General features: G+C 41.4%; 1 protein-coding gene across 8 annotated transcripts in view; it reads right to left on the bottom strand.

Moving 5' to 3' along the window:
• The window catches only part of LDB2 (LIM domain binding 2), a 208,474-nt gene that overhangs the window by 112,100 nt on the left and 69,414 nt on the right, over positions 1-26,960 (bottom strand). For all 8 annotated transcript variants that reach the window (XM_054391710.1, XM_054391712.1, XM_054391711.1 and 5 more), the window contains one exon: positions 26,094-26,196. In XM_054391710.1, coding sequence (XP_054247685.1) covers positions 26,094-26,196 — 103 coding nt within the window. The remainder of the gene's footprint in view (positions 1-26,093; positions 26,197-26,960) is intronic.

Genomic DNA, 26,960 nt, shown 5'->3' with positions numbered 1-26,960 from the left:
CTCACAAAGGACTTCCTCATGAGCCAGCTGACTACAAATAAATCACAGGCACCCAGAAGATGGGACAGCACTGCACATGAAGAACACAGAGCCAGACCCATGGCAGTGACCATCCAGCTAAGCTGGAGCCTCTCTCATATCATTCTGCTCTGCATGGGAATTTTCTCAAAAGAGACATGAGGAATACTCGTAGTTTGCTTATCACTGACTGAACTGCTCTCTTCAGGAGAAGGTCTAGCTCAAAACTGGAGCAAACTAATACTTGGTAAGACTACAACATTCTCCATCCTATCTGTCAGCACAGCTTGTGCAAATACACTGCACCACACCAGGTGGAAGTGAAACCAGCAGTAAGATCACAAAGTGCTCCAATTTGCTTCTTGCACATGACAGCACAGGGAAGCTGTGGGCTGTCCTGGCAGCCCTTGAAGAGGTGACAGTACAGAAGCAGACCTTAAAGGAAACAACAGAATGCCAGAATGAGAGTTTTGATAGAGTAGGAGGGTAGGTAGAGTAGCTGAAGTAGAGAAAAGACTTTGTTCCAAAGCAGATGAAGAAGGAGCATGACATTACAGATACAGAAGAAGAGAAACAGTCCTTGTGCAGGCAGGGACAGAATGAAACACAAAGGTTCAACAACTAGAAGAAAAACTAAAGGCCAAATCCAGAACACAAAACTAAGGTGAGAAAACACTAAATTTAATTGCCTAGGCTTGAGCAAGGACAAACTGATCACCCCAAGTAGGCCTGTATGGTCTCTGCCAAATTAACCAATAGCCAAAGGCATTTTGAAGGTCTCTCTTTAAATTACCAAAATGACAGATAATCTGTGTGTTCTACACGTTCCACAGGAGCAGAAAACAGACGAAGAAAACATCCAGCAATAACAATGTCCCACTAATAACTACTCTTTCAACATCTGAGGTTGCCAGCTAACTAGTCCTGCCATCTTACTGTATGGTTCCTTTCTGTATGTCACCAGAGCTACTGTTCACATGACAGAGCATACACCAGCAAGAATTGGAGCTGAAGGCCTCTGGTTTGGAAGTCAGAATGGACAGCAAGGAGGGATTAAAGCTTCTATGCAAACCTTCTTCATTTTCAGGGCTCATAGGCAGCTGATGCGAAGTCTTGACAGGTCTATTTTGTTACCCACTAGGCTGCTCCTTCCCCACATCCAGCAGCCTGATGTGAGCCCTCCTGCCAGCACTGCACTACATCAGTAGGAAGGAGAGATGGTGCTCAGGTTAGGGCTGAGGTAACCCTTGTGAGATCAGCACCAGAGAAGTCAGCACCTTGTAGGACTGCCCTTGGTGATTTACATGAAACTGTTGTCAGTAGTGACTGTTGACTATGGAAACCAATTAACAAATATGTATGAGTTTAAAGCACTTGAAAAAAGGGCAGTTAAAAACCCCCAGAGAACACCAGACATGAAAGCAGATACCAGATGTGTTGTATCACACACATTATAGCAGTGTTCTTTCACAATGATTTTCAAGATGATACCTTAAGGGAGCAAAACCTAGAAGCAGTAAGAAGGGTGTTAGATGCTGAAAGCCATCAGAATCCCGTGTTCTATCACCCTGAATACATTATTGCATTTTACTTTCTAATGTTGAAAATGGATAGATTTTTCAGATAAAAATTAGGAGAGCTTGAATTACTCTCCCTCTCTGTCTTCTTGTGATGTATGCATTTTCATAATGTTTTGTGTAAAGAAAAACCAAAACCCCTCATGTATTTATGGTCAAATTACTGGCAGCTTAGTTTCACAAATGCTGTAATTTAACTGTTTAACAGTAAATTAAATTTACAGTCTGTAATGTAAATAAATTGTTCTTTTTAATTCAAATAATAGTAAATAATGTATGTGTAATAGAAATTCTGTTTAACAGTGACAGACTATTTTCACAAAGATAAAATACACTTCTTTCAGCTTGTATTTATTGCTAAGCAATTTCATAATAACAAAGATTGTTTCCAACTCTAAATGCCTGCTAAAACATTTAGCTTTAATAACAGAATCTTGTCAAATTGATGTACAGTAATAGAAAGTCATAAAATCTTATTCCAAATTATAAACTAAAGCATTAAAAATTAACTTTATAGACAGAACAACAGGTTGAAATTACTGCTCTACGGTCAGAAAGTTAATTTAAATCACAGTTTAAATATTTGATTCTTCTTAATACATGTAAAACAGAAAAACCCCAACATTATTGGACATTTCTAAAAGACTCAGGATTTGGGCTTCGATTCTGCCAGATTCAGGATGATGTCTGCTAACAAATGTTGCTCCCCTATCAAGCTGCGCTGACTTTAGCCCTTAGGGTGTGCAGGGACAGACAAGTTTGCAAGATGAGGGCCCTCATGTTAAAAATTCATGGGAAAGGTCACAGTTCCTACCATTCCTGAAGTGCTGAGCAGATCAATGAATGCACAAAACAAGACAGTAAGACACAGAAATTATTTCCTGCTGACTGGCACTCTTGGAAGCAGCACCTGGGAAATGCAGAGGACAGGATAGCCACCGCTACCCAACTTTGGAGCTTCAGGAGTGCAACAAAAGCAGGGTCTGGGAGACGGAGGCTGCCTGCTCCACTGGCAGGAGCAAGCACACAGGGTACCTTCAGAGGCCACTAGTGAAGTCAGCATGCTGAGCTAAGGCAAGATAACCCACTTCTTTAAAATTGGGACACAGCTGCATAGGAACCTTCTGGCTAGCAGTGAGGCTAAAGCTCTGGTAATTAATTCCTCCTGGTGCTGACCTAAGGACTTTGTGTCATGGGGAGATGTCCTTGCCTGGAGCGGGCCATTTCTCACTCACGTGGAGGGGGCCATTTAAAGCCCACACTGGCCAACATTCATCACAAACAGGAAAAGAAACACTGAGCTGTGCAACTCATCTCTGTTTCTATGGTATGAATGTGGCCATACCAACCCCTGTCTAGGCTGGGGCTGCAGCCTGTTCTGATGGAACTTTTCCCTTTGGGTCCAGTCCATTAAATATGCCTTTATGTATCCAGCACAACCTGACCCTGGATTTCAATGGCCAGCTGTATAAAAGGCAGAGCAGCACAGGGCTTGTTTCACACAATCAGAATTATCCTTTTGATACTAATTCTTTCATTTATATTGGAAACTCTTAGCTTGCTTTCTATTTAATCTGCTTCCCAGAGACCAAATTTACCTCCCTTAGCAATGTTTTGCCCCATAACCAAACACTTCATGACAGTTGCACTACTGTTACCTTAAACATGACATTTCCTGGAGAGCTAAAAAGAGCTAAAAGAGACTTTGTGACTTTGCCCTACTGAAGCTGATGGCCAGATGTAATTGAGGCTAGCAGTTGGCTCGCAGTCCCTCAATTGCAGCCCCAGTACTTCAGTCCTTTCAAAATGAGCAAATTACAAAGAATACAAAAACATTGTGAAATGTGTTTAGTGGCCAGACACTTGCCAGAGAACTGAACATGATCTAAACTCACACCTTGGTGCAATTCAAAAGCACACCACAAAATACAAAACGCTTACTGATGGTTTGGAAGTGAAGGTCTTAACAGTTGTTTTTCTGAAAGCTCTGAATATTATTTTCTGAGATTTCTCTCTCTGTGTATAGACAATAGTTTTATGAAAGGTATATTTTTAATCATATCTTTTACATGCTTATGTGTATTCTTTTGGGGATTATGTCAGCTACCTTGACTTACCACACATCCCCACTGAAGCTGATACAGGATTCGGTGCTAGCATCAGAGCCTCACCCTTAGTACTGGAAAACTCTGACAGCATCTTAACCTCACTAAGAGCCCAAAGTGCTTTACAGACTGAACATGCAGTAATTGATCACTCAGCTTGAGCTGTCCTCAGAAATCTCTCATCAGGGTATCAGCTGTATATGAGATATGATAAAAGACTACTGCAAAGGTGACAAATCTGCAAACATAATCTGAAAATATCTCGCAGTCTTCTAAAATGAGGGACAGTCTATCTACAAAGAGCAAAATCATCTCCCATCCTTAGCTGCTCGAAGTCACTGACAGCTGGCTCCATCTTCCTACAAGTAGCTCTAGTTTGAGAATGTTTTGTTTTGCCTGTACCATCTCTTTCAATTTGCTATTTCCTGCTTAAAGGGGCAAAAAAGAAAAAGCAGACAAAAAGGATAGAACATTGAAAATGTAAAGTATACAAATCAGGTATCAGAAAAATTAAAACACATAAGACAAAAGCATTGCTTTACTTGTATTACACATTACAAGGGTCGAAACCCATGTCTCCTAATGCTCCACCCAGAGCTGTGCCAGAGCTCTGCCCACTGTATCACACTGCCTGCAAGAACACTGCTGAGTTACTCCTTGCATCTCTCTGCAATGGAAATATTCCCTGCAGAGTCAGCTTTGTTTAGCCAGTTTTTAGTCAACCAAATTCCCAGGTGATCATGTACCTGGTGTATGAAATAGTAGTTGATTTCCAAGTGCTGCAGGGAAACATGATTTTATCCCTGTATTTGTTTCCTTTGGAATTTAAAAAGAAATGTGACCAGTGTCACTATCTCAGGTTCTGAAAGAAGCTAAATTCTAGACCAAGCCAAAAATGAATTCTAAAAACGAATTCTAAAAACATTGGACAAAAAGAAACTTCATCAGGATAAGAAAACAAGCAGTACTGCTGAAATGATCTGCTGCCTTGCTGCTCTGCCATGCACTTGCCTATATTTCTGCTATACATTTAAAAACATCACAGACACTTGCACACAGCATCTTTGCAATTCCAGCTAATGTCCAATACAGCAGGTCTCAGATCTGTTGTGAAGGTATCTTGTTCAGCTTCTGAAGAAAGGAAGTGTGAACTGCAGAGTGTGTGCAGGAGTGGCAGTGCTGGGGCTCAACAGCAGGTCTCACTTGGTTGTCAGCATCCAGAAGTCACTTTGCATTCAAGTGAGCCTAACTTCAGAATGAAGTATATACTGCTCACAAGGAATTAAATAAAAACAGGGAGGATACTACTTCTGCCTGCACTGAGCAATCTGTTGGCAGGGCTGTACATTGCACTCCTGTACAGGAGACAAGGCAGTATAGTTTTCATCAAGTTTTCTGTGTCACAGAAAAACTAAAGCCTTGCACCAACTTGTTTTCACCCTCCAGTGAAGACAACAGCTTATCCCACCTCTTCTTTGGCCTCAAGGATTTTACCTAGAACAGTGGCATGTTAGCCACTGAGAACTGTGCCTGCCAGCAGCGTGGTGGTTTGAGTTCGAACCCTGTTTTGTCACCAATGCACAGTGCCTAAACACAGCACATTCTTGAATACAAAGAATCAGCCACAGTTAAGGGGTAGCATTTGATGAATTTCTGCCACGAATTCTGTTTCCAAAAGTCTCTGTTTTCATTTGGAGTGGACACATGAAAATCAGGTGGGGTTGTGGGGGGCTGGGGAAAATTAACAAATCTTGGGGGAAAAAAACCCAAACCAAACTAAAACAAACCCAGAAAACCAAAGCTGCATAATCTGCTGTATTTCAGTTGGTCTTTATCCACAAAATCCCAGATCTTTGTTTAAGCTACAAACAGACTATAAAAATCAGCTTGCTGGCCTCTCTCCTTATTATCCACAGCCCTGCACAAATCAAATGAAGCTTTTGCTGTAAAGCTGATAAAAAACACCACACACATGAGCAAGCTGATGTATTTTAAAAGTGGTTATCATTTCTAATCCTTTCCTCTCTCTCCAGGGAATATCATCTTTCCAAGGAACACACAAAACTCCACCACTGAGCACACATCAGCACTTACACTTGTTTTGATTAGGGATTTTCTACAATAACAACGAACGAAGTCATCTGCCATTACCATTGATTTTTAGCGCCTAGGGAAGCAGTATGACACTCATCCAATTGTTTAAAATCAGTGAATAGCCAAGACCAGTTCTGACAAATATTTGCACTCACATAATCTATTTCAGAGACTTCACAAAGTGAACTACAGTACCTGTTTTGATAGCATGTGGATGCTTTTTGCCATTTCTCTACAGATAACCCAGAACCCCACGTGCAACCCGGACCAAGGGAAGTGGTCACAGACACTGCAGGCACAGGGACTCTGTGGGATTCAGGATATTGACTGAGATGTTCTCAAGTTCAGTTTCTTGACAGTTGAGCCAGAAAAACAAAGCAATTTTTGTTATCTAATTTAGACACATCCAAATTATATGTCTAAATCCACTCTATATAATCAGGCTTGGATTCAGTCATGAAAGGACTAATACTCATTTCACACAGGTGTAAATCTAGTCTTACAACTAGCCCCAAGCCAGAGAGTGACAGCACTGGGAAATCAACGTGATCAGGTTCAGGTCCCACCTCCTAGAATTCAGTCTTTTAAATAAGAGTATTTCCCTACAGGATTAAATCCCTCTCAAAAGATTAAATTACGAACCATTAGATTCCCTGATTTCAACCGGAATTGCTACAGACAGACTTAAGCCAAAGAGCAGAAAGTTTGACTTAAAACTTAAGCAGTGTTGCCCCTCTTTGCACTGTGCCCATTAAAACTTTGTCCATTCAAACCCTGCAGACACGAATGATGATTTTAGACTCTTGAAATTCTACGCATTACACACAAACACATATGCACAGACATGCAAAGAGTAAGGAAAAGAAATGCAGCACTTAATTTAATACACAGATTTCTGACTGCTATAGAATGATAAAAAGGAACTTCAATGTGAGCTTGAGCACAGTGAATCTTGGATTCATAGCTGTGGCTCCTGTACCAAACACCATATGCATTCTATGTGCATTTCACATGGTGTGTGGTTTTTAACCTGTGCAGCACACCACATGCATTATGCTGCTCAGTTTCTATTGGTTTAACCATGTAGTACATGAAGGCAGCAGGCAGTTCACGTAGCAGGGAGCAGGGTGAGATAACAGCACTCTCTGCCTGGTGGTGGCTGATCTTGAAAACAGCAAAGGACAAGGTAACCGAGATGAATCGACTAATGCAAAAAAAGTCTTTGCTCTTCGTAAATTTTTTAGTACTGGTAAACAATAGGAACAGTACTTTAGAAGTAGCCACTGGTAGAACTTTATCCTCTAGATAAAGTCCTCTTTCAGTTATCTCTGATCCTTTTTGTCTTTTGTTAGTCGTTAGAATATGTAAAGCAAAGACTCAAGCCTGGCTTCCTTTGGAAGCAGCACAGACAACTAGCTGTTTGAGAAAACTAAACTTAATTGAACACGGATATGGCTTTTAAAGGAACGGAAAAAAAACTGATCTTAAGGAAGGAGGAAACGCTGCATTCCAGAGAATTCTCCTCTCTTTAGCTAAAAGAAGCTGTCAGCGTTTTTCTTTGGCAATTTCTGTTAAATGAATAATCAGATAAAACAAATAAAACCAGAAGTAACACTTGCTTCGCCTGACATGAGCACAGAGGTGAATGGGATTCAGCCTTTCAGAGCCTCCCTTGGGTGCCTGAGGAATCACAGCAAGGTAATTCACACACTGTTAGGCCAAGTTTCAATGGACTTCTGACAGCTGAGCAGTTGATAAAGGCCGTCTGGACGATCAAATACTGCATAGTGCAAGATACAGAGAGTGCTGAATGTATGTGAGCCCAATCAGTCTGAATGACAGATCTGCCTCTTCACTGCCTAGGTTTTTGTTACTGTTTTTGACAGCTATATATATTCCATTTTCAGCAGAGTTCAGAAGTCTAGGCCCTACCTATATGGGATTTTTAATTCACATCTACACAAATGTCATGGTATTTCTCTAGGGGGAAAAGAAAGTGTGGAAGTTGATTTTTGTGTCAGCTAATAAAATTATTGTGTAATTCCTTCAATTACATTTTCTTAGCCATGTAACTATATGGATACCTAACAACTACAAGACAAATGATAGACATAGACAAGAGGATGCAGCCTACACAGACCATCACTACTACCCAAAAAGATATGACTGAAGAAGTGGTATGGAAGAGGCTTAGTCTTTCACAATGACACAGGTTACCTCTCTTATCCCAAAAGAGACAGCTGTGAATCACTAACAGTTTAGCCTCACAAATCCAATGCACAACTGCCGTGCGACTGAACAAGCACTGCCTTTTTCTGTCAAATATTTAGTAATAGAGAAAGAGACCAGCATTTATCTTCTGCCTCTAAGAGGCTTTCTCACCTATAAGAAACTTACAAATACACACCAAAGGCATCCTTGATGTTAAAAACTTAACGGATGCAAATGCTGGCTATTTGCATCACTAACATTTCCCACGGCACAGGTTTGCTCTTAAAATGCGCCTTGATACTCAGGTCTGCGTTTCCTACTGCACTATCAGCCACCTAACCACACCAGCCTGTTGCATGCATATGGTGTTTATCTCCTCCATGTGCACAAGACAATTCTCCTCTCAACCACACAAATAACTTCCAGGGACTCTGGAAAATTTGGTGGTTTGGAATTTTGAGAATGAAGGAGATTTTTTTCAGGCCTTAGATACATGTTCCAGAACATATTCTAAGACTCTATTGCTGAAATCTTTCGATCATCCTCAGAATGTAACACTGCCTCAGTAATATGGAATGCAGATAGCAGAACCAAAAGTCACCTAAGTAGGACAAGTGTTGCAAGATCATAGAATCATAGAATCATAGAATCAAGAAGGCTGGAAGAGACCTCAAAGATCATCGAGTCCAACCTGTCACCCTAAACCTCATGACTATCTAAACCATGGCACCAAGTGCCACGTCCAATCCCCTCTTGAACACCTCCAGGGATGGGGACTCCACCACCTCCCTGGGCAGCACATTCCAATGGACAACCACTCTCTCTGTGAAGAACTTTCTCCTCACCTCCAGCCTAAACCTCCCCTGGCGCAGCTTGAGACTGTGTCCTCTTGTTCTGGTGCTGGTTGCTTGGGAGAAGAGACCAAACCCCTCCTGGCTACAGCCTCCCTTCAGGTAGTTGCAGACAGCAATGAGGTCACCCCTGAGCCTCCTCTTCTCCAGGCTAAACAGTCCCAGCTCCCTCAGCCTCTCCTCATAGGGCTTGTGCTCAAGGCCTCTCCCCAGCCTCGTTGCCCTTCTCTGCACATGCTCCAGCAATTCAACATCTTTCCTAAACTGAGGGGCCCAAAACTGGACACAGTACTCAAGGTGTGGCCTAACCAGTGCTGTGTACAGGGGTACAATGACCTCCCTGCTCCTGCTGGCCACACTATGCCTGATGCAGGCCAGGATGCCATTGGCTCTCTTGGCCACCTGGGCACACTGCTGGCTCATGTTCAGACGGCTGTCGACCAGTACCCCCAGGTCCCTTTCCACCTGGCTGCTCTCCAGCCACTCTGTCCCCAGCCTGTAGCTCTGCATGGGGTTGTTGTGGCCAAAGTGGAGCACCCAGCACTTGGATTTGTTGAATGCCATCATGTTGGACTCTGCCCATCTGTCTAGATGGTCAAGGTCCCTCTGCAGAGCCCTTCTACCTTCTAACAGATCAACTCCTGCTCCCAGCTTGGTGTCATCTGCAAATTTACTGATGATGGACTCAATCCCCTCATCCAGATCATCAATAAAGATATTGAACAGGATGGGGCCCAGCACTGATCCCTGGGGGACACCACTAGTGACAGGCTGCCAGCTGGATGTGGCACCATTCACCACCACTCTCTGGGCTCGGCCCTCCAGCCAGTTCCTAACCCAGTGCAGAGTGCTGCTGTCCAAGCCACAGGCTGACAGCTTGGCCAGGAGTTTGCTGTGGGGGACGGTGTCAAAGGCCTTGCTGAAGTCCAGGTAGACTACATCCACAGCCTTTCCTACGTCCACCAGGCTGGTTACCTGATCATAGAAGGAGATCAGGTTGGTGAGGCAGGACCTGCCCTTCCTAAATCCATGTTGGCTGGGCCTGATTCCTTGGCCATCCTTCAGGTGCACAGTGATTGCCCCCAAGACAATCTGCTCCATGATTTTCCCTGGCACTGAGGTCAGGCTGACAGGCCTGGAGTTCCCAGGTTCTTCTGTCCGTCCCTTCTTGTGGATGGGAGTCACATTGGCCAGTTTCCAGTCTTCTGGGACCTCTCCAGTGAGCCAGGACTGGTGGAAAATGATGGAGAGAGGCTTGGCCAGCTCATCTGCCAGCTCTTTCAGCACCCTAGGATGAATCCCATCAGGTCCCATGGACTTGTGAATATCCAAGTGACTCAACAAGTCTCGAACTAATTCCACATGGATTTCAGGAGTACAACACTGCTCCTTGACCCCATCAACCAGCTCAGGAGGCCAGTTATCCTGAAGTCCTCCTGCCTTACTGTTGAAAATGGAGGCAAAGAAGGTATTTAGAATCTCAGCCTTCTCCTCATCCTTAGTTACAATGTTACCCTCCACGTCCAATAAAGAGTGGAGGCTCCTCTTGCCCCTCTTTTTAGCATTAATATATTTATAAAAATGCTTTTTGTTGTCCTTCACGGAAGCGGCCAGTTTAATTTCTAACTGTGCTTTTGCCTCTCTAATTTTTCTTCTACATGATCTAGCAACATCCTTAAACATATCACTAGTTGCCTCCCCCCCTTTCCAAAGGCGATAAACCCTCTTTTTTTCCCCTTAAATCCTTCAGGAGCTGCTTGCTCATCCAGGCCGGTCGTCTTCCCCGACGGCTCGTCTTATGGCATGTGGGAACTGCCAGTTCCTGTGCCTTTAGGACCTCCTGTTTGAAGTAGGTCCAACCATCCTGGACCCCTTTCCTCTTAAGGGCTGTTACCCAGGGAACTTTCCGAATAAGTTGCCTGAACAACCTGAAGTTTGCCCTCCGAAAGTCCAAAGTGAGGGTTCTGTTACTGCTCCTCCCTCTTTCCCTGCATATTGAAAACTCCACTATCTCATGGTCGCTGCACCCTAGACAGCCTCCAACCATCACATCTCCCACCAGCCCTTCTCTATTTGAGAACAGCAGATCAAGCAGAGCCTTACCCCTGGTAGGTTCAGCTAAGAGCTGCATCAGGAAGTTGTCATCCATGCACTCTAGGAACTTTCTGGACTGTCTCCTCTCTGCTGAATTAAGTTCCCAGCAGATGTCTGGTAGGTTAAAGTCCCCAAAAGGACAAGGTCTGATGATCTTGAGACAGCTTCCAGCTGCTTATAGAATATCTCATTGGCCTCCTCGTCCTGGTTGGGTGGTCTATAACAGACTCCAACCAGGACGTCAGTTTTGTGTGGCCTCCCTCTGATTTTAACCCACAAACATTCAACCCTTTCATCTGCAACCTCAAGTTCTGAGGCATCAAAGGATTCCCTAATATACAGGGCCACCCCTCCTCCTCTTATTGTAAGCATGACCAGAATTCATGCCAACTGACTCCATCTAAGACATGGATGGACTTCCATTTGCTCTAGGGTCAACTACAAAGTCTTTGCAGTTGATTTGCACAGAAGCCAACTGTCTGATGAGCCTGGAAGCTCCCAGTATCTGTGCAAGTGGAAAGGCAATTTGAGCTGTCAGATATCCATCTTCTGTGTGTGGCAGTGTTTAGGATAGGCAATCAAAGAAGGCTTCTGAACTTGTCCAACAGAACAAATCTTAGCTGATTTAACTGTCACAAGCTGAGTAGACAGGATTTTGATCCTTTGCTAGCTGCATCCCTTAGACCTTCTCCACCTGTTGAGGTGTAACTCCAGTCGCAAGTCACAGCAGAAGGCAGCAGCCTTATTTAGCACATATAATACATTGTTTGCCCAGTATTATCTACAGGAACTTTTGCTTAGGAATTAAAGGAGAAAAATATCACTAAAAAATGTATGTTAATGCACAAATTCTCAGAACAGCTACTGAACAGGAATCACTAGGTACAGGATTTTTCACTTTAGGAATGATAAAAGTGGTGGAGACAAAATAAATGACAGCATGGTAATTTTCCTCATAAACCCAAGAAGTTATATGATAAAAAACTGAAAAAATGATATGTGCTGAAATGGAAATTGATAATGTTATGCAGTCAGAGACACCATGGAAGTAACCTGCAAGTTTTTATTGCTTTTGATTTTTAGCTCTGTGCTACATAAAATTAATTCATATTCTGCCGTAGAAAACATAGGATTAATGACGCCAATGTGGAAGGGAGATTTTTTTTTTTTTTGCCTGTGCAGGGTCTGTGAATTCTTCTCAGATCTTGAGCAACACTTATAGCAAAAGAAAAATACCTGCTTTGTGTTTTATGGTTATATACAACTCCCAAGATGACCAGTTTATATGGAGGTCCGGTTTACATCATGTGGGATTTCAAACTCTTGGCTACATAGATAGACCTCATTGACTCTGATCCTGAAATCAGACTGGATTTCTCATAATAAGTAACTTAGCATGGCATTTTGCAGTGTTTCAGATCCAAAGAAAACAGCAGCTACCATTACCATTTTGGTGCCTTCTCTCCAAAACGAGGCAAAAGGTGGCAATAGCAGAAAAGTAAGTAGAATAAGTAAAGCTTTGGGCAAGATGCTTCCCAGTTAGGAAATCATTTCTTTAGTCAACTTCTTTCACAATTACTTCCACTGAGAAGCAGGGAGCTGTCGCCACAGCCATTTCAGCTTCCATCCACATGGGAATTAGTCACCCCCGAGGCTACAGAGAGGCTCTTCTGGATGTCGTGTAGCACTATACTATGTACTGACAGCTTTGGAGCTGGTAAGGGTAATGAGTCCTTCACAGGGGGGAACCAACAGGCCAGAGCCACTTCCTGCCCTCTTCCACTTTCATGTTCTGAGATTATGCACAATGTCAGGATGTGAAAGAGTATGAGGGGACCTGGCACTCGACTGCCATACAAAGTGAAAAAAGAACCCACTACTTAAGATGTCATGTTAAGCAAAAGCAAGGAAGACTTTGAAACACCACTACCCATCCCTGCATGCCTTTTTTTTTTTTTTCTTTAAGTAGAAAATTGGACTTTCCTACCACACAGCATCCCTAGAGCACTGGTTGGAGGACTCTGATGAGATACACCTTCAACAAAGCATCTTACGACCCTTCAGCCATCCTGGACTAATTTTCATTGCAGTTTTGGCAATGGATAAAATTGGGTTGATTTCTAATAAAAGGATGCTTTCATGTGGTCCGTGGGAAAACAAGAGCTTGAGTCACTCCCGACAAGTCTTGAGGAATTCAAGGCATCAGATTTAATAGTATATATTACATGTATTATCCCTGAAATAACTTCTGGCAATTCTGAAGCACCTGAGAAAATACTGTGGATTGGAAACTTGAGGAAGATCATCTTGAGTGCCACTGCACTTGTAAATAGTAATGATGGCAGACAGATGAAAGCTTCTGTGCTATTTTGAAAGAGAAATACATTACAGAAATCATAAAAGCAGCTTCAGTGACAGCAGAGGAATCTATACAAAAGCTCTGTAAGAATAAACAGGATATTAGCTGAGATTCATTATTACTGTCTTTGCAGACATCTATATTTAAGCTACTTCAGCCGCAGGATAAACCTGCTTGTTGCTATTCTCAGTGATCATGAGGCAGCTAAGATGTGAAACAGGAAGTCAGATTTCTTCTAGAGGAAGAAAAAAGAAAACGTAAGTTTCAAGACAGGTTTCCACTTCTCTGTCAACAGCTCTCAGCAACCCCAGCAAGCAAATTATGTGATGAGTTTAAAAGGTGGCGTATAATGTTTGGTTTGGTTTCATGTGGTTGGTTTTTAGTTTTAACAAACTGAATTAGAGGGGAAATGGAGAGGTTAAAACCCCCCAAGAATCACACACACTGGTTTGGACTGGAACAGGGAGTTCTTGACATTTATGTAGCGCTAGGCAGACCTCATACAGACATAGGCAACTAAGTTTGGGGTAACTTGAAATATAATAGTAGGGATAAGAAATAGAAAAAGAGAGTGGCAAATGATCCAGAGGGAATCTGAGAAAGAGCTGCTTACTTCAATCCAGAAAATCTAAAACAGTTAAATTTCCAGACCAATATTTTGATGAAGAGTGCTGGAGTTCTGCCATGAATTAATGAGAAGATTATTTTTCTTTAAAAGATACAGAGCTAGCTGGACAGTAGCTTAACAAGGTAATTATCAAATGAAAGAGAATTGCTGTACTGCTGTGAACCTGCATAAAGCCTCTCATTATTACTGATGTTTTGGGCTGTCTTTGTGGTGGAAGAACCTTGCCTTTGAATATTTTTGCATTAAATACATTCAGCTACCTAGGTTTACTCATATGTAATCAATCAGATATGATCTCACCTAGGCTGCTTTTCAAACAAGAAGGTTATATGTGCATGACAGTTTACCAAGCCGGTGGTGCCAGAAACCTGGGAACACTAGTAATTGTTTTATGAAAATGCAAAAGACTAAGTTTCATGAATAAGTCCCAAACGTGATGGTGAGACTTTAAATGAACAACACAATGTTTTTAATAGCAATTTTTCTTCTTCTTCTTCTTCTTTTTTTTTTTTTAAGTTTATGTGGACGCTTATTAAAACACATCTGAAGTTTGGTCTTTGCCCCTTTGCCTCATCAGGTAAGGCATATGAGTAAAACCAAAAGCACTGTGTTACCCAAGCACTGCTGACTTGAACATAATGAGTATGTTAGGATGCTGTTTGCTCATTGCTTCCTTCTTTAATAACTGAACTAGCTAGACATGTCAAATGGCATTTTTCATAAAGTAACAAAACCCAGAGTATAACTATGATTGTAAACAGAAAGAAAAAGAAAAGCTTGAAAAGCTTGCAAAAGAAAAAAAAAAAAAGAAATTAAACACAACCATCAATCAGAAAAAGAGGAGTGACAAAGGAAAAGAAATCTATAATGTTCTTCAGTGAGAATCAGAAACACATGTGTACATGAAAAGCTGTATGTGCTATCATAACACAGCTGTCTGATCCAGGCTCCCAGCTCTTTCTCTCTAATATTAGAAGTGTTTCCAGATTTCATGGTAAAGGACTCATGGTTGCCCCTTTCAATCCTCCTGACTTCTGCTTGCAAATTCAAAGCACAGAGCAGAAGCAGAGTTTAGGTCCTATCAGCATATCTAGAGTAATGAGCCACGGTCTGCTGTGTAGATGTATCAGTTTCATAAGGACAAATTATAAATACTGTGCAATTGCAACAACCCTTACTTTAAAAAAAGAAGGGACAGAAGTGGAATACTCAATTAGAAAGATGTGCAAGCCAGAAAATTCTCACTTGCCAATTATCTTATTAAAGCCTTTCCTAGAAATGGCTTTACCATTTTTATTCTGTTTTATTCTTACCATATTATTCTGTAAATAATATTTGTTTGGTTATTGTCTCTGCATATTAACTAGCACATTAAGCAGGCACAAAAATGTCTTTAAGCAGTCATTCAACTTAAACAGAATTGAATGACTGCAACATGATACATTGTACCAGCAACAAAAAAGCAAATACTGCCATTTTCTTCCTTTCTAGAAGGAGGTCTAAATGCTGGGTCTGTCCTCTTCCTCTAGAAGTGCCATTTCTGCAATGATGAAGGCAAGGAGAGAGCTGGTCCTTGCTAAGTGTCTCAGAGGACCTTTCATTTTTCCTTGTACCTAGATGCATCAGTGCTGCCAGGTCCAGAGCACACTCTGTTCTGCACACTTGTGCTGCTGCTCTTGCCGATCTCTTCTGAGAAGCTACACTCCTGTTTTCTGTACTAACTAATGTTCCCCACAGACATTACCTCCATTCCTAAGACTTTTTTGTGTGTGTGCTGTGGGTACCCAATGCACTTATCACAATGACCAGGTCTGCATACCTGGGTTTAGGATAGCATTGACTTGCCATTGACTTGGACATTGATCCTAACTCTCACAGCTTCAGGAAAAAGCTACCAGAGCATTGCAGTGTGCTAAGATGCTGGAGGATGCTCAAATTGAAGCTGACAGCACAATCTTCATCCTGCTTCCCTCCACATCCCTATTGCAGTAATGCAAGCTGTAATGACACCATCACATATATTTGCACAAATGAATTTGATAGTATACAAATTACTACAATCTAGTTATATGTGTGCATCTTCCTACAATCAACAGACATATCAAGGTGTATTAATACTAATTTGAAATCATGGCAGTCCACAATATTTGTACTGACATATCAGCTACATTCTTTCAAAGAAGTTATTCCTAGGAGCAGCTAAAGTTGCATGTATTACATGTGAGCTCTACATTGTAGAATTACACCATTGGATTCTAAATAGGTCTTTTGTCTTTGTTATTATTAAGGAGAATTGATGGGGAAAAGAAGCTTCAGAAGAAGACATTTTGGCACGTGTGGCCAGCTTTTGAAGTACGGCAAGAACACACACGACTCCATTCCCCCAGTGATGGGGTTTCCATCCAGCACTTAAGGACTGTCATTGGGGAAAAATTGCTTGACCCAACATGGGAGAAGTTGGTCCAGAGAAGCAAAAAAAAAGCTGTTGCTGAGCCTGGCTACTGGCTTACCTCGAGGGAAGGCAGCAGCACTGGATGGGCAAGGCTGCAGATCTCACAAAGACTAAAAGAAGTGAAAGGAGTGGGAGGTAGCAGGCTGGATATTCTACCTCCTTCACCTCACTAGAAGAAAAACAGCAAGCAAATGCTTAGGGAAGTGGAATTGCTATCAGACCAGAGTAGAGCATTATCTCAGGAACATGATCAGTGCTGGGATTATAGAACAAACTCCTCCAGGACTAATATGGTTTTATTGGAAGCAAGGGAGAATAGCAGAGGGTGATTCCTTCTATGCTATGAATGACATCAGAAGTAAAATTAAACCCAATTTTTTATCCAGGATGCCAGACATGGCACATTGCAGGATGGCTAATGAAGGCATTATCACAAAGAGGTTCCTTCTCCAGAGCTAAATTCACATTCACTATTTTGCTCAGCTAAGGACTGCTTTTCTGAAGTCAGAGGCTAAATCACCCCAGTCTGGTCTACACTGTGGTGAGGTCTCCACAAACTGGATTCTTTTCATGAGATAGGAATGAGATGGACTCCAGGAACGCACCTAACGCATGCCAGCCATTAACAGGCATTTAGTTCACTAGACTGGACTGGACTTAGTTCTGTTTGGACATCATGTCCTCAACACCAGCTGGTTTGCTCTTCAGATCCTCTCCTACGGCACTGCACTACTTCTAACATCAATGTAGCCTCCAGCCACTGTCACAGCAGATTATAACCTTAAATCAACAGGCTTGGAGTGTGAACAGGATAAACGCTACCTCTTGGAAGGTGTTTGGAGATGCTGGATCACCAAGGTGGAATGTATTGTCCAGCCTTTTCCTTTCTAATTACTGGAGCACCTTCTCCCTACCATAATACAGTTCTCAAGTTGTAGACAAATCCATGTTACAGACTGTTGACATTTTACTAAGCTAAGTTAAGCCCTTCCCTCAGTATTAGACAACCTTTATTTCCTTTTCATTTTAACACTACTAACCATTTCAATCAGTTTAGTTGTGCATGCATCATTAAGAAAATCAGAATACTTCATAGAAACAATCTAGGAAGGGTAAATACTCCTTTTGTTTTCAACTTGATAGACATTTTCTTGGTACAAGGCTATGTTATGGTTCAGTATCTCTTCGCCTGGACTTTTCTCTTTTCTTTTTTTAAATAACCATGACCTGGAGCATCCCTTTGGATCACAGAATTTGATGCACAGCCAGCCATGCATGTGCAACTGTCCCCAAGAGCCAAGCCTCAGCAGAAAAGCTGGTGTGCATACAATCTTGAAATGAAGATAGCTGTCAAATCAAAGCTCATTTGCCACAAAAAGATAGTGCTGATCTTCAGTTAGGGAATACCAAGCTAGTCAGAGTTCAGCGTTACTTAGAAAAACAAATCATAAGGATTTTATAAAAGAAAAGTGTCTTTTTAATCTCACTAATATAATTTCATAGTGGATGAACTGGTTTTCCTTAAGGCTGAAAGATGTGGGGGGCAACAAATACAGACAATATCAATTTTTGAGAGTGAAAGAAGTTTAAAGGCTTTGAGCAACTAAAAGAGGGGAGGGAAACAAACAGTAATGCAGCAGCCTGCATCACGTGTCGCCAAAAATATGTTAGCTTAATGCTCCCTACAGCAGGGTTTCATTGTACCTCATTTTAGTGAATTAAATCATGTGCTACAAAGGAATTTGGATCTGAATGAAAGGAACCAGATTGATATCAGGATGAAAAGTAATGTCCCTATTAATTCAAGTCCAGACATTAAAGACAAAACTAAAATTGAATTACACAGTATTCTAATATCTCTGGACTAGACACAATTGTATATAAAAGCCTTTTTTTCATAGCCAAACAGAGATAGAAGCAGTAATGGATTGTTAAAAGAAACAACAAAATGGTCAACATCTACTTTCAGGCACCCAGCAACCTGCACAGATTATGTTGACTCAAAAGCTGCTGCTGAACAGGTAACTGTCCACCAGTGCTTCTCAGCACACATTCCTTCACTGTATCCCAAATGGCAAACTTCTAGGATTAGCCTGGGTCATACAGATGAGAAGCAGCTGTTTCAACCTGAATGGTATGAAAAAGACAACTCAGATAATGAAAGAACAGCACTTTCAAGACAGTGCAATCAAGGCACAAGCCCCTTTGGCTGAAGGAGGCACCTAGCCATGCAAGGGACATCACCTAGACTCTCGTCCAGCGCCAAGCTGCATGTGATAGCGCCCTTGAGCAATAAACTTTTCTCAACCAGTGAATGATGATCCAAATGTCTAGGCTGGGTGACAGCTATGACACAAACATACACATTGATCCACAAGGTTGCAGGTAACTGCATGTGCTGCAGTGCAGGCCCTCTCTAGTGCGTCAGACCTACACTGTTCTTTTGGCTTTCCCATACAACATACAATCAAGGTACCAACACTTACTTTCAGTGACTTGGAGCCAAGATCCTCCAAGAAAGAGTAGCTCTGGAATACTGGACCTGGATTAGCACTTCTTCCTGTGCAGGCAGAGCTGGGCACCAAACAATGTCCTTCACGAGACAGGACATTCCCAGTAGTTCACAAGAAGGTTAGTTTGAAGCTCATCAAACAAAAGGAGTACCACAGATCTCAATCATTCTGTTCCAAATCCAATACATGTCCCTATAAACTGTCCTCTCTGATGTAAACCTTTAATAGTATCTATATATTGGCTGCATTTGTCTTGAAAAATTCTAAACAAAATACTCCACAGAACCCTCTTCTCTGAAAAAATAAGGAGAGAAGGAAAAAGGAATGCAAGGTACTGCTTACACTGCTACACACAGCAGAATGAACTTAAAATACTGTGGTATAAAACCTGTGTGGATCAGAACAGTGGAAAAGCAGAATGTCAGCAACATTTTAAAGGTAATGTAATTTGGAGTGCAGAATTCAATATGATAAAGAACGATAGCTACTGTGTAATATCTCAGCCTTCTCATACACAGCAGACCAAAAAGAATTCATGACTACATTAATTCAAGGAAATTTCCAATATGGAATTGGAAACAGCATCTCACTGCCCAGAGTCAGCTTTTGCCTCTGTATCTACTAATCATGGTGCTGCAGCTGACCCAGTTTAAATGTATTCCTATAAAGATTCCATAATTTTTTGGTGATGTTGCATATTATATTCTCCTAAGCCATTTAAAAATATTGCACTCTAGTAAACATCTATGCTTGAAAATAAGGTGCAGCATGTGGAACAGCACTACTGCATGATTAAAATACAAGGCAGAAGTTTTAGTAAAGCTTTATTTGTACAGTACCCACAAATGTGCACAGCTGTGTAACAAACCCAGCACAATATCAGGATGCACCTTTGCATATTTGACTATGTTCTCAGAGTTTCTTCTGCACGTTTCTACGTGATGCTGTAAAATAACAATTAAAAATAACCCCAACCTACTGAGGGCATTTAAAAAAACCCTGTAGTGCTGTGCTAATATTTAAGAAGGGACACTACACAGTCAGGCAACTGTACAACGTCATACACTTGCTTGGTATCAATCCAGACAAAATAGTGACAAAAATTCTACAGTCTTTAACTGACAAAGACTGAAATGAAAGGTATGTCATTAATGCCAGTCAGCATGGGTTTGTGTGAAATAGGGTTTGTCAAACAAATCTCTTGTTTCTCTTTGGTGAGCTTACACGAGGGTGGGTGATAAAGAGAAGCACATAGGAGTAATACACTTAGACACCTGTAATGCATTTGAGTTACTAGTTCATTGCTTATATTCATATACAGTTTTAATGGAGCATATGTAAAATGGATTGAGAGCCCCTTAAAACATCAGTTTTAAGAAGTAATTATCAATTAGAAATCATGACCTGGGGGGAGGGGGAGAGGGGGGGGGAGGTGCTAGTGGTGATCCACAAGCACTTGCGGGCATGTTAAACCTGATTTTAATGAAATTCTCATTGATGTTCTGAAAAAAAAAGTCTAACATGCTGCTAAGAAACTTTGAACAAAAAAGTAAAACTAGAAGAGTGGCCTATAAAGATGAAGACCAGGCAATCCCACAGAATAACCTGTCTCACTTACTAAGCTAGGACAATTTACTGTGTTGTAACTGAATGATCAAATCATGTTTAATGACTGGGATTTCTCTGGGGCAAAACAAGGAAAAAAAAAAAGGAAAAAATAATATAAAGAGTGAGCATGTTCCTGGAAATACTACAACCTGTTTCTCTTGGAAAATCTGATATTCTCTGTAAGAGTTATGTGAGAGAAGCCAAACAAGAGTTGTACAGAAACCATGGGTGATGATGAGGCATGCTAGCCTCTCAAACCCATCTTTGTGACAATAGGTAAGCAAGTGGGGAATAGGTGCTGAACTTGCCCTGTTTATTCTCAACCTGTTCCCTGCCCTCTGGACATGGCTTTCCACCATTAACTCCAACAAAGGGCTGCAAAGTCACCCATATCACACAGGTTACAAACAGGGACGAGGGTAGAATCAGTTTGTGGCACCTCACTCGCTGTATATTTGCTAAATAATTTGTAGGCAGGTCCAAGTTACACCAATGAAATACATGCTACAGGCAACTGAGAAACTTAGTACGCACTTTGAAGCTGATGTTTTGGCCCAAAGTTCACTGCACTCTGAAACTATTGCCCAGAAAGACTCTTCCTCTAACTTTCCAGTTATCAAAACATCAAGCAACGAAGAAATGAAGAAAAATCAAGCACGCTTCATGCAGCAAACAGAGAAAATGAACACGAAGTGCATAAAATGCAGAGCATGGTATAGTTATATTGTACATTCCAAACACAAACAGCAGCAGCAATTATAACACTAAATGCATATTCAATTATCACCCACAGATTCAGAGCAACAATAACAGTGAAATCACTGTGTTTGTCTAGGGATACACAGAGCACAAGAGCCCAACTGGTTCCTTCTGAAATCTCTGCCATGTAACGTTACTCAATGCCATATAAAACTGGGTGATGGAAACCCATAAAAAGTGCCTGAAATTCTCAGTACATTCTACATCTATAGGCTTAAATAAATCCACTTTGAGGACCCCATCATCCAAATCCACTGTGAGAACTAGCACACATGACATTTTTTTACAGCTATAAATGTGCTAGCTTGTGCTTTTGCTTCCTCACAGTACAGAGTTCCTCCACAAAGAGAAAGCATTCAGAGAACAGAAATGTAGGCAAGCTCTAATTTTCTGTACAGTGGCAACTGCATCCATTATGCATCACACTGTCACTTTGCTCACAAAGAGTTAACTTTCTAGCTTCTATTCTCTGCAGTGCTGCATAAACACTGCACATTATTCTTACTGAGCATGCTTCATCTTTCCTGTCTCCACAGTCTTGGGCTGTCAATCACCTGTCAGTCCCTACCACATCAGCACAGTGTGCATCATCAGGCTGTCAGCACAGCAGCTGATGAGACTCTGCTAAGAACTGTCAATCAAACTTGTTTCTCTTATCTGCTCAGGAAATATTTTGTCTCTAAGAAACAAAGAACCTGGGCAACAATGGATCAGAGTCTAGTATTTACTCTTTTACAGGGAAAGAATGCTCTTAACAGGAAACAACTATGTTTTACCCACAACAAGGAAGAAAAAAAAGAATCTACTCCATTAGGCGTATTTTCCTGTTTGGTTTTGTTTAAATCCTATTTACTTCTTGACCCAATAAATCAGAGCATAAAAAATTAAAGCAAATTTCTTTTTGCTTTCACTGTAAAATGAATTTCATGGGTTTACTTCTTAGTTTATGTTTAATGTAATTCAATGATGTTTAAAACAGGTAGCATCTCTTTGGTTTCGGGAATCCTCCCCTGTCTTTAGGCATTAGAATGTGTGAGCTTTCTCTCCATCTCACTGAAGCCAAAAAGCCAGACTACAGGGAACACACAATCATTTACACCTTTGTTACATTAAGAGTTATCTTTATGCTTTGTAGTGTTCCTCATTAGAACTCAATTTCAACACAGAATTTAATCACATGAGTAGGGGTCATAGAAAATAGACCAAAAGAACAGCTGAGGGGTCTAAGAAAGCAAGAGCAAAACATACGTTTTCAATGGATGTTGAAAGAAGACAGTATCTGCTTTCTGGAATGCTGTACCAGGGAGGAAGAACTGCAGAAGGTAAAGTTTTCACATCTACAGAAATAAAATACTGAAGAAAGACAAAGAAACCTGCAAAGATGGGCACAGCTGTGATTTCAGCTCTGACACAGAATCTCACAATGAAAAGTTGAGCTGGGCTTTCAAGTGCACATCTATCCCAGGCAGAATAATGTTCTGCAAAGATAACTGGTCTAAGTCTAACAAACCTGGCAATCAAATTAATTAGCACTGGTGGATCGCTGAACTAACAGCCCTCTCCTCTTCTCAGGGCGTAAGTAAGAGTCTTTACATGCTGTGCCATACACAGACATGCAGGCACATTTAGAGATAGCTGGAGTAAAACTTGCAGAACCAAGACTGAGAGTAGCAAAGGGAAGAATGTTGCTTTTCTCAGTATAGAGAGGGGTGCTGTAAAACACAGCAATGTGAGAGCCAAGCCTAAAGTTATTTGGAGGTTTTCGCAAAGCTTCACTTTGGGGCCATGAAATTAAATAAGCAGCTTCGTTTTCTGAGACAAAAAAAAAAAAAAGTTTACAACCCTTACAGGTTCCTGGACAGAATTTTACATTAAAAGGTAAAAAAAAATGGGAGACAAGTAAAACCAGCATGTTTTTTTAAAACCTTGTAACACACAAGCAATGATTTACAGGCCTGATTCTTGTGCTCTGAACAGTGGCATTGGGATTGGACTGTCCAGGGAAAAGCAGAGGGCGGAGAGATCCAGCTGGGAAAAATCTCCAGTAGGAAACCCATCTAAAGGAAAGTTTAAAGCAAGCATAGAAAAAAAGGCCCAGAGGGGTTCAGGGACTAGAATCAAGGAGAAGAAGCAAATATGCCTCCCACAATGCTTTTAGAGGCTTTGAAGGAGGAACCTGGGCAAACCACCACACTCCTCATCTCCAGCAGCTTAAGGCAAGATCTTGTTTGCTCCTGAGAATAAGGACAAAAAATGACTGGGAACTGTCATACCCCAGAGGAAAACTGTGGCCATGGACAATGAGAAACTATTTGCCCTTTCCCCTGCACACACAGAAATTCTTTTTCTGGAATGTGTTTGCTCGAGAAGAGAATGTTTTAGTTGCCAGAAGAGGGAAATCATTGCCCAAAGAAAAGAAAATGAGGTGGCAGCCATGACTGATGGCAGACATATAAGCAAATCTCTCAGAGGCTGAAGCAAGACAAAGGTAGGCAATTTTCAGCTGAATCCTGGAGCAAAGGCAAGAGGTTAGCATCTTTCATCACTTTCAGCTCTAAAGAAAACTCAAACAATGCTTGCTTTTATTCTTTACTGGGGTCTAATTGTAGTTCCCTCCATTACTGCTTGTGCCTGCAAGAATAAGAACAAACAATTTGTCCTTGCTTTTCCCCTTCAGCCAGCTCCAATGTTCTTAATGTCCACTCCATACTAAAGAGCATGCAGCAGGGCAAGGAGGCAGGCATCTTGCTGGGGACAGCACTGATGAAGTCCAGGCTTTTGTTTCAGCCATTCCAAAGCTCCACACTTGCTGCTACCACCACTCAGCATGCCCTGGCTCACCTAAGAGGAGCCCCAGCACACCAGCCAGCAGTTTCACCTGTTAGTTGAAATAAAGGTACTGGGTGCCAAGACTCTCCACAGCTGTAGCAGAGCACACATGCAGCTCGGGCAGGCAAAACATAGACCTCAGTCAAGCCTCTGAGCTCAGTGAGGAGCTGGTGGAGCTATTTTCTACAAATATTTGCTCCCAAAGGAGAGCAGACTGCTCTGTTCTCAATTCCTGGACATATTTTCAGAGATAAACACACAACCTCCACTACTCTTAACACACAACCTCCACTCTCCACCCTCCCCAAGCAACACTGGAGGTTGTCCCCAGACAGAGACATGGACATCCTGACACCCCCATCTCCAAGGCTGTTCTCAAAGCCAGCTCAGATGTCAGTGGAAGTCCTGGACTGGAACAGCTCAGGGTCTTCAGAGTATCACTGAACAGGAATACTGCTTGTGTCAGAAAGAATCACTAATACAGTAGTTCAGAATTACATAATCATTCACTGATGAAGGCAAGCAAATGTGAATGAAAGAGCCCTAAATGCTGAGCTTTAATTCCAGATGCTGAGAATACCACTACCAAAAGTAACAACAGTTTGTGATGAAGTCAGAAATCAAAACCAGATGAAAACTCCTCTGTACTGGCCGCGTTCAGAGACATGCCTACAGTAAGGTGATCTTTCAATCGTGCTCATCAGCAACAAGTCTAAGAGTCACTGTACTGCCCCACACCAAACGGTCCCTGTCCCAGACAGCACAGCCATTATCAAGCATTTGTGACAACAGGAATATTTTACTCTTTGACAAATTCTTTCATATGCAGCAGTGTTTTCCAGAAACACAATTCCCTCTGATCCAACTGGACATTAATTGCTTTTAGCTGATGTATCTGTGCCTTCTAGACTGGTAACAGCACTGGCAAATCTGATACCTGACAAGCTGACTCAACCTAATCAGGACAGATCAGCTGTTACCAGTGTTGCTATAGGCTGTAATTTGAGGACCTTTACAGAGTTATCACTTGCTTTGAAAGGCAAGAAACTGTAATTCTGTCAACACTAATCCCAGAACATGCATTCAAAGTGACTTATTTTTTCTCCAGGATAAGGTAACACTTGTCAAATAAATACCTGAGATAATTGATAAAAGGAATTAGAAGTATGTGAGCGAAACACTGACCGTCAGTCCCTCAGGAGAACGTCACAAGCATCAGCACACTAAACAGGGAGCACAGGCTGTCACCGTGAAGCAGGGCTCACTCTCAATGAGGTGAAACAATTGGCAATGCAGTTTGTCAGTGTTTACTCCTCTCTCTGTTGCTTAAGTGCTAAAGCTGAGTGAAACACTTCAAGCAATTTCTTCAATGAATTTTACCCATTTTTCCTGCCAGGTGTATATGGCGTATGGATACTAATGCCATCAGATCATCCACTCCTTCATGTTCGTTCAAGCTTTCATTTAGTGCTTGACTGAGAGCATTCTACACCTCCACTGCTGTTCAGGCAATATCTGTGGCAGGTCCTTAATGTGCGGAAACAGCACACAGCTGATGGAATAATGATTATCTACATTAGTGAGGCTAGAGCTTTCAGCATTTATTTGTTCTTCTGATCCCTGTTTAAATCTGGAAGCCCTTCCAGCAGGAAAAAGTTCCCTTTCTGTGAACAGTTTTGCCCACAAGACTCAATTTTTTGTGGAAACCAAGCTAACAAGAAGTGCAAGCACAGCCAAAGCAAATGAATTTTTAAAATCCAAATATCAGTATTATTTGTCCTACTCTACTAGGAAATAATTTATTTTCACATAATAAACTTCAGAGGAACTCCACCAAAACATGGATTCTCAACCCATGCAATTCCTTATTGGAACTTGATGGTCACTGAAGGCAAACAAGTGACTTTGTCATTGCCAGGGTTGCATCTGTCTCTTATACATAAACTATGTTTAGGAATTCAGGCTAGAAATTAGAACAAAAAAAATATCTCTTACTGTATCGCTTTGGTCCATCTTCCAAACAAAATGAAAGGGTTAAGGTTGCATCATCTTCAAAAAATTCAGTTGCAAAGGCATCCCACCAGAGGTTGTCACTATCCTAGGAAGCAACAGATCATTCACTTAACAGGAGGCAAAATGAAAATATGTTCATTGTTTTGTGAAAGAAATTCGACAGCACCACACACAGTCTGTGCTTCCCCCCTGTGGCTTTGGGGTGAGGATATATATATAATATTTTAAACTAATTTTCCTAGATGAAGTTCTAGTTCTAAGATATGAAAAACCTAAAATGTTTAGTTTATCATACAACAAGCTGTCTTCCATTTTATCAAGCACACCAAACATGTTGAAACTTCTGTTCTCATAAATAGATGGTTTTCTTCAAATGTTAAAAATGAGTTTAGAAATCAGTTGCAAATAAAGTCGTTATGACTTTCCCCCCTTTTTTTTCTGGGCTGCATATCTCAGATGCCTGGTCCTAATGATGAAAAAAAGCTCAGCACTTAATTCTGTAATGCTACATAACCCAATTATCAGAATGAGCTGACAAGAAAGTTATTTAGAAACTAAACATAATAGCCATTCCACTCCAATGCACTTCATATAAATACAATGCAGGTTAATTAAATACCAGCTAGTTACTGAAATGCAATTGTTGCAAGGAATCTTTACTTTTCAGTGTGATACATGAAGTGAAAACAGTATTTTAAGATGACCTGTGTATACTTACTCTTTCAGTAATTATTAATGTAATGTAGAGTGTAAAGCATATACCAACAGACCACTAGAGGTGCTGTGTCAGCACTGACAATTAAACCAGGTGTCTTCAGACCTGGGTGACCAACAGCAAGCACCCAAACC

The sequence above is a fragment of the Indicator indicator genome, chromosome 23, assembly GCF_027791375.1.
Source record: "Indicator indicator isolate 239-I01 chromosome 23, UM_Iind_1.1, whole genome shotgun sequence".
In the NCBI taxonomy this organism is placed as follows: Eukaryota; Metazoa; Chordata; class Aves; order Piciformes; family Indicatoridae; genus Indicator; species Indicator indicator.
Note: the sequence above shows the minus strand (reverse complement) of the source record. Positions and strands in the feature narration are given on the sequence as shown.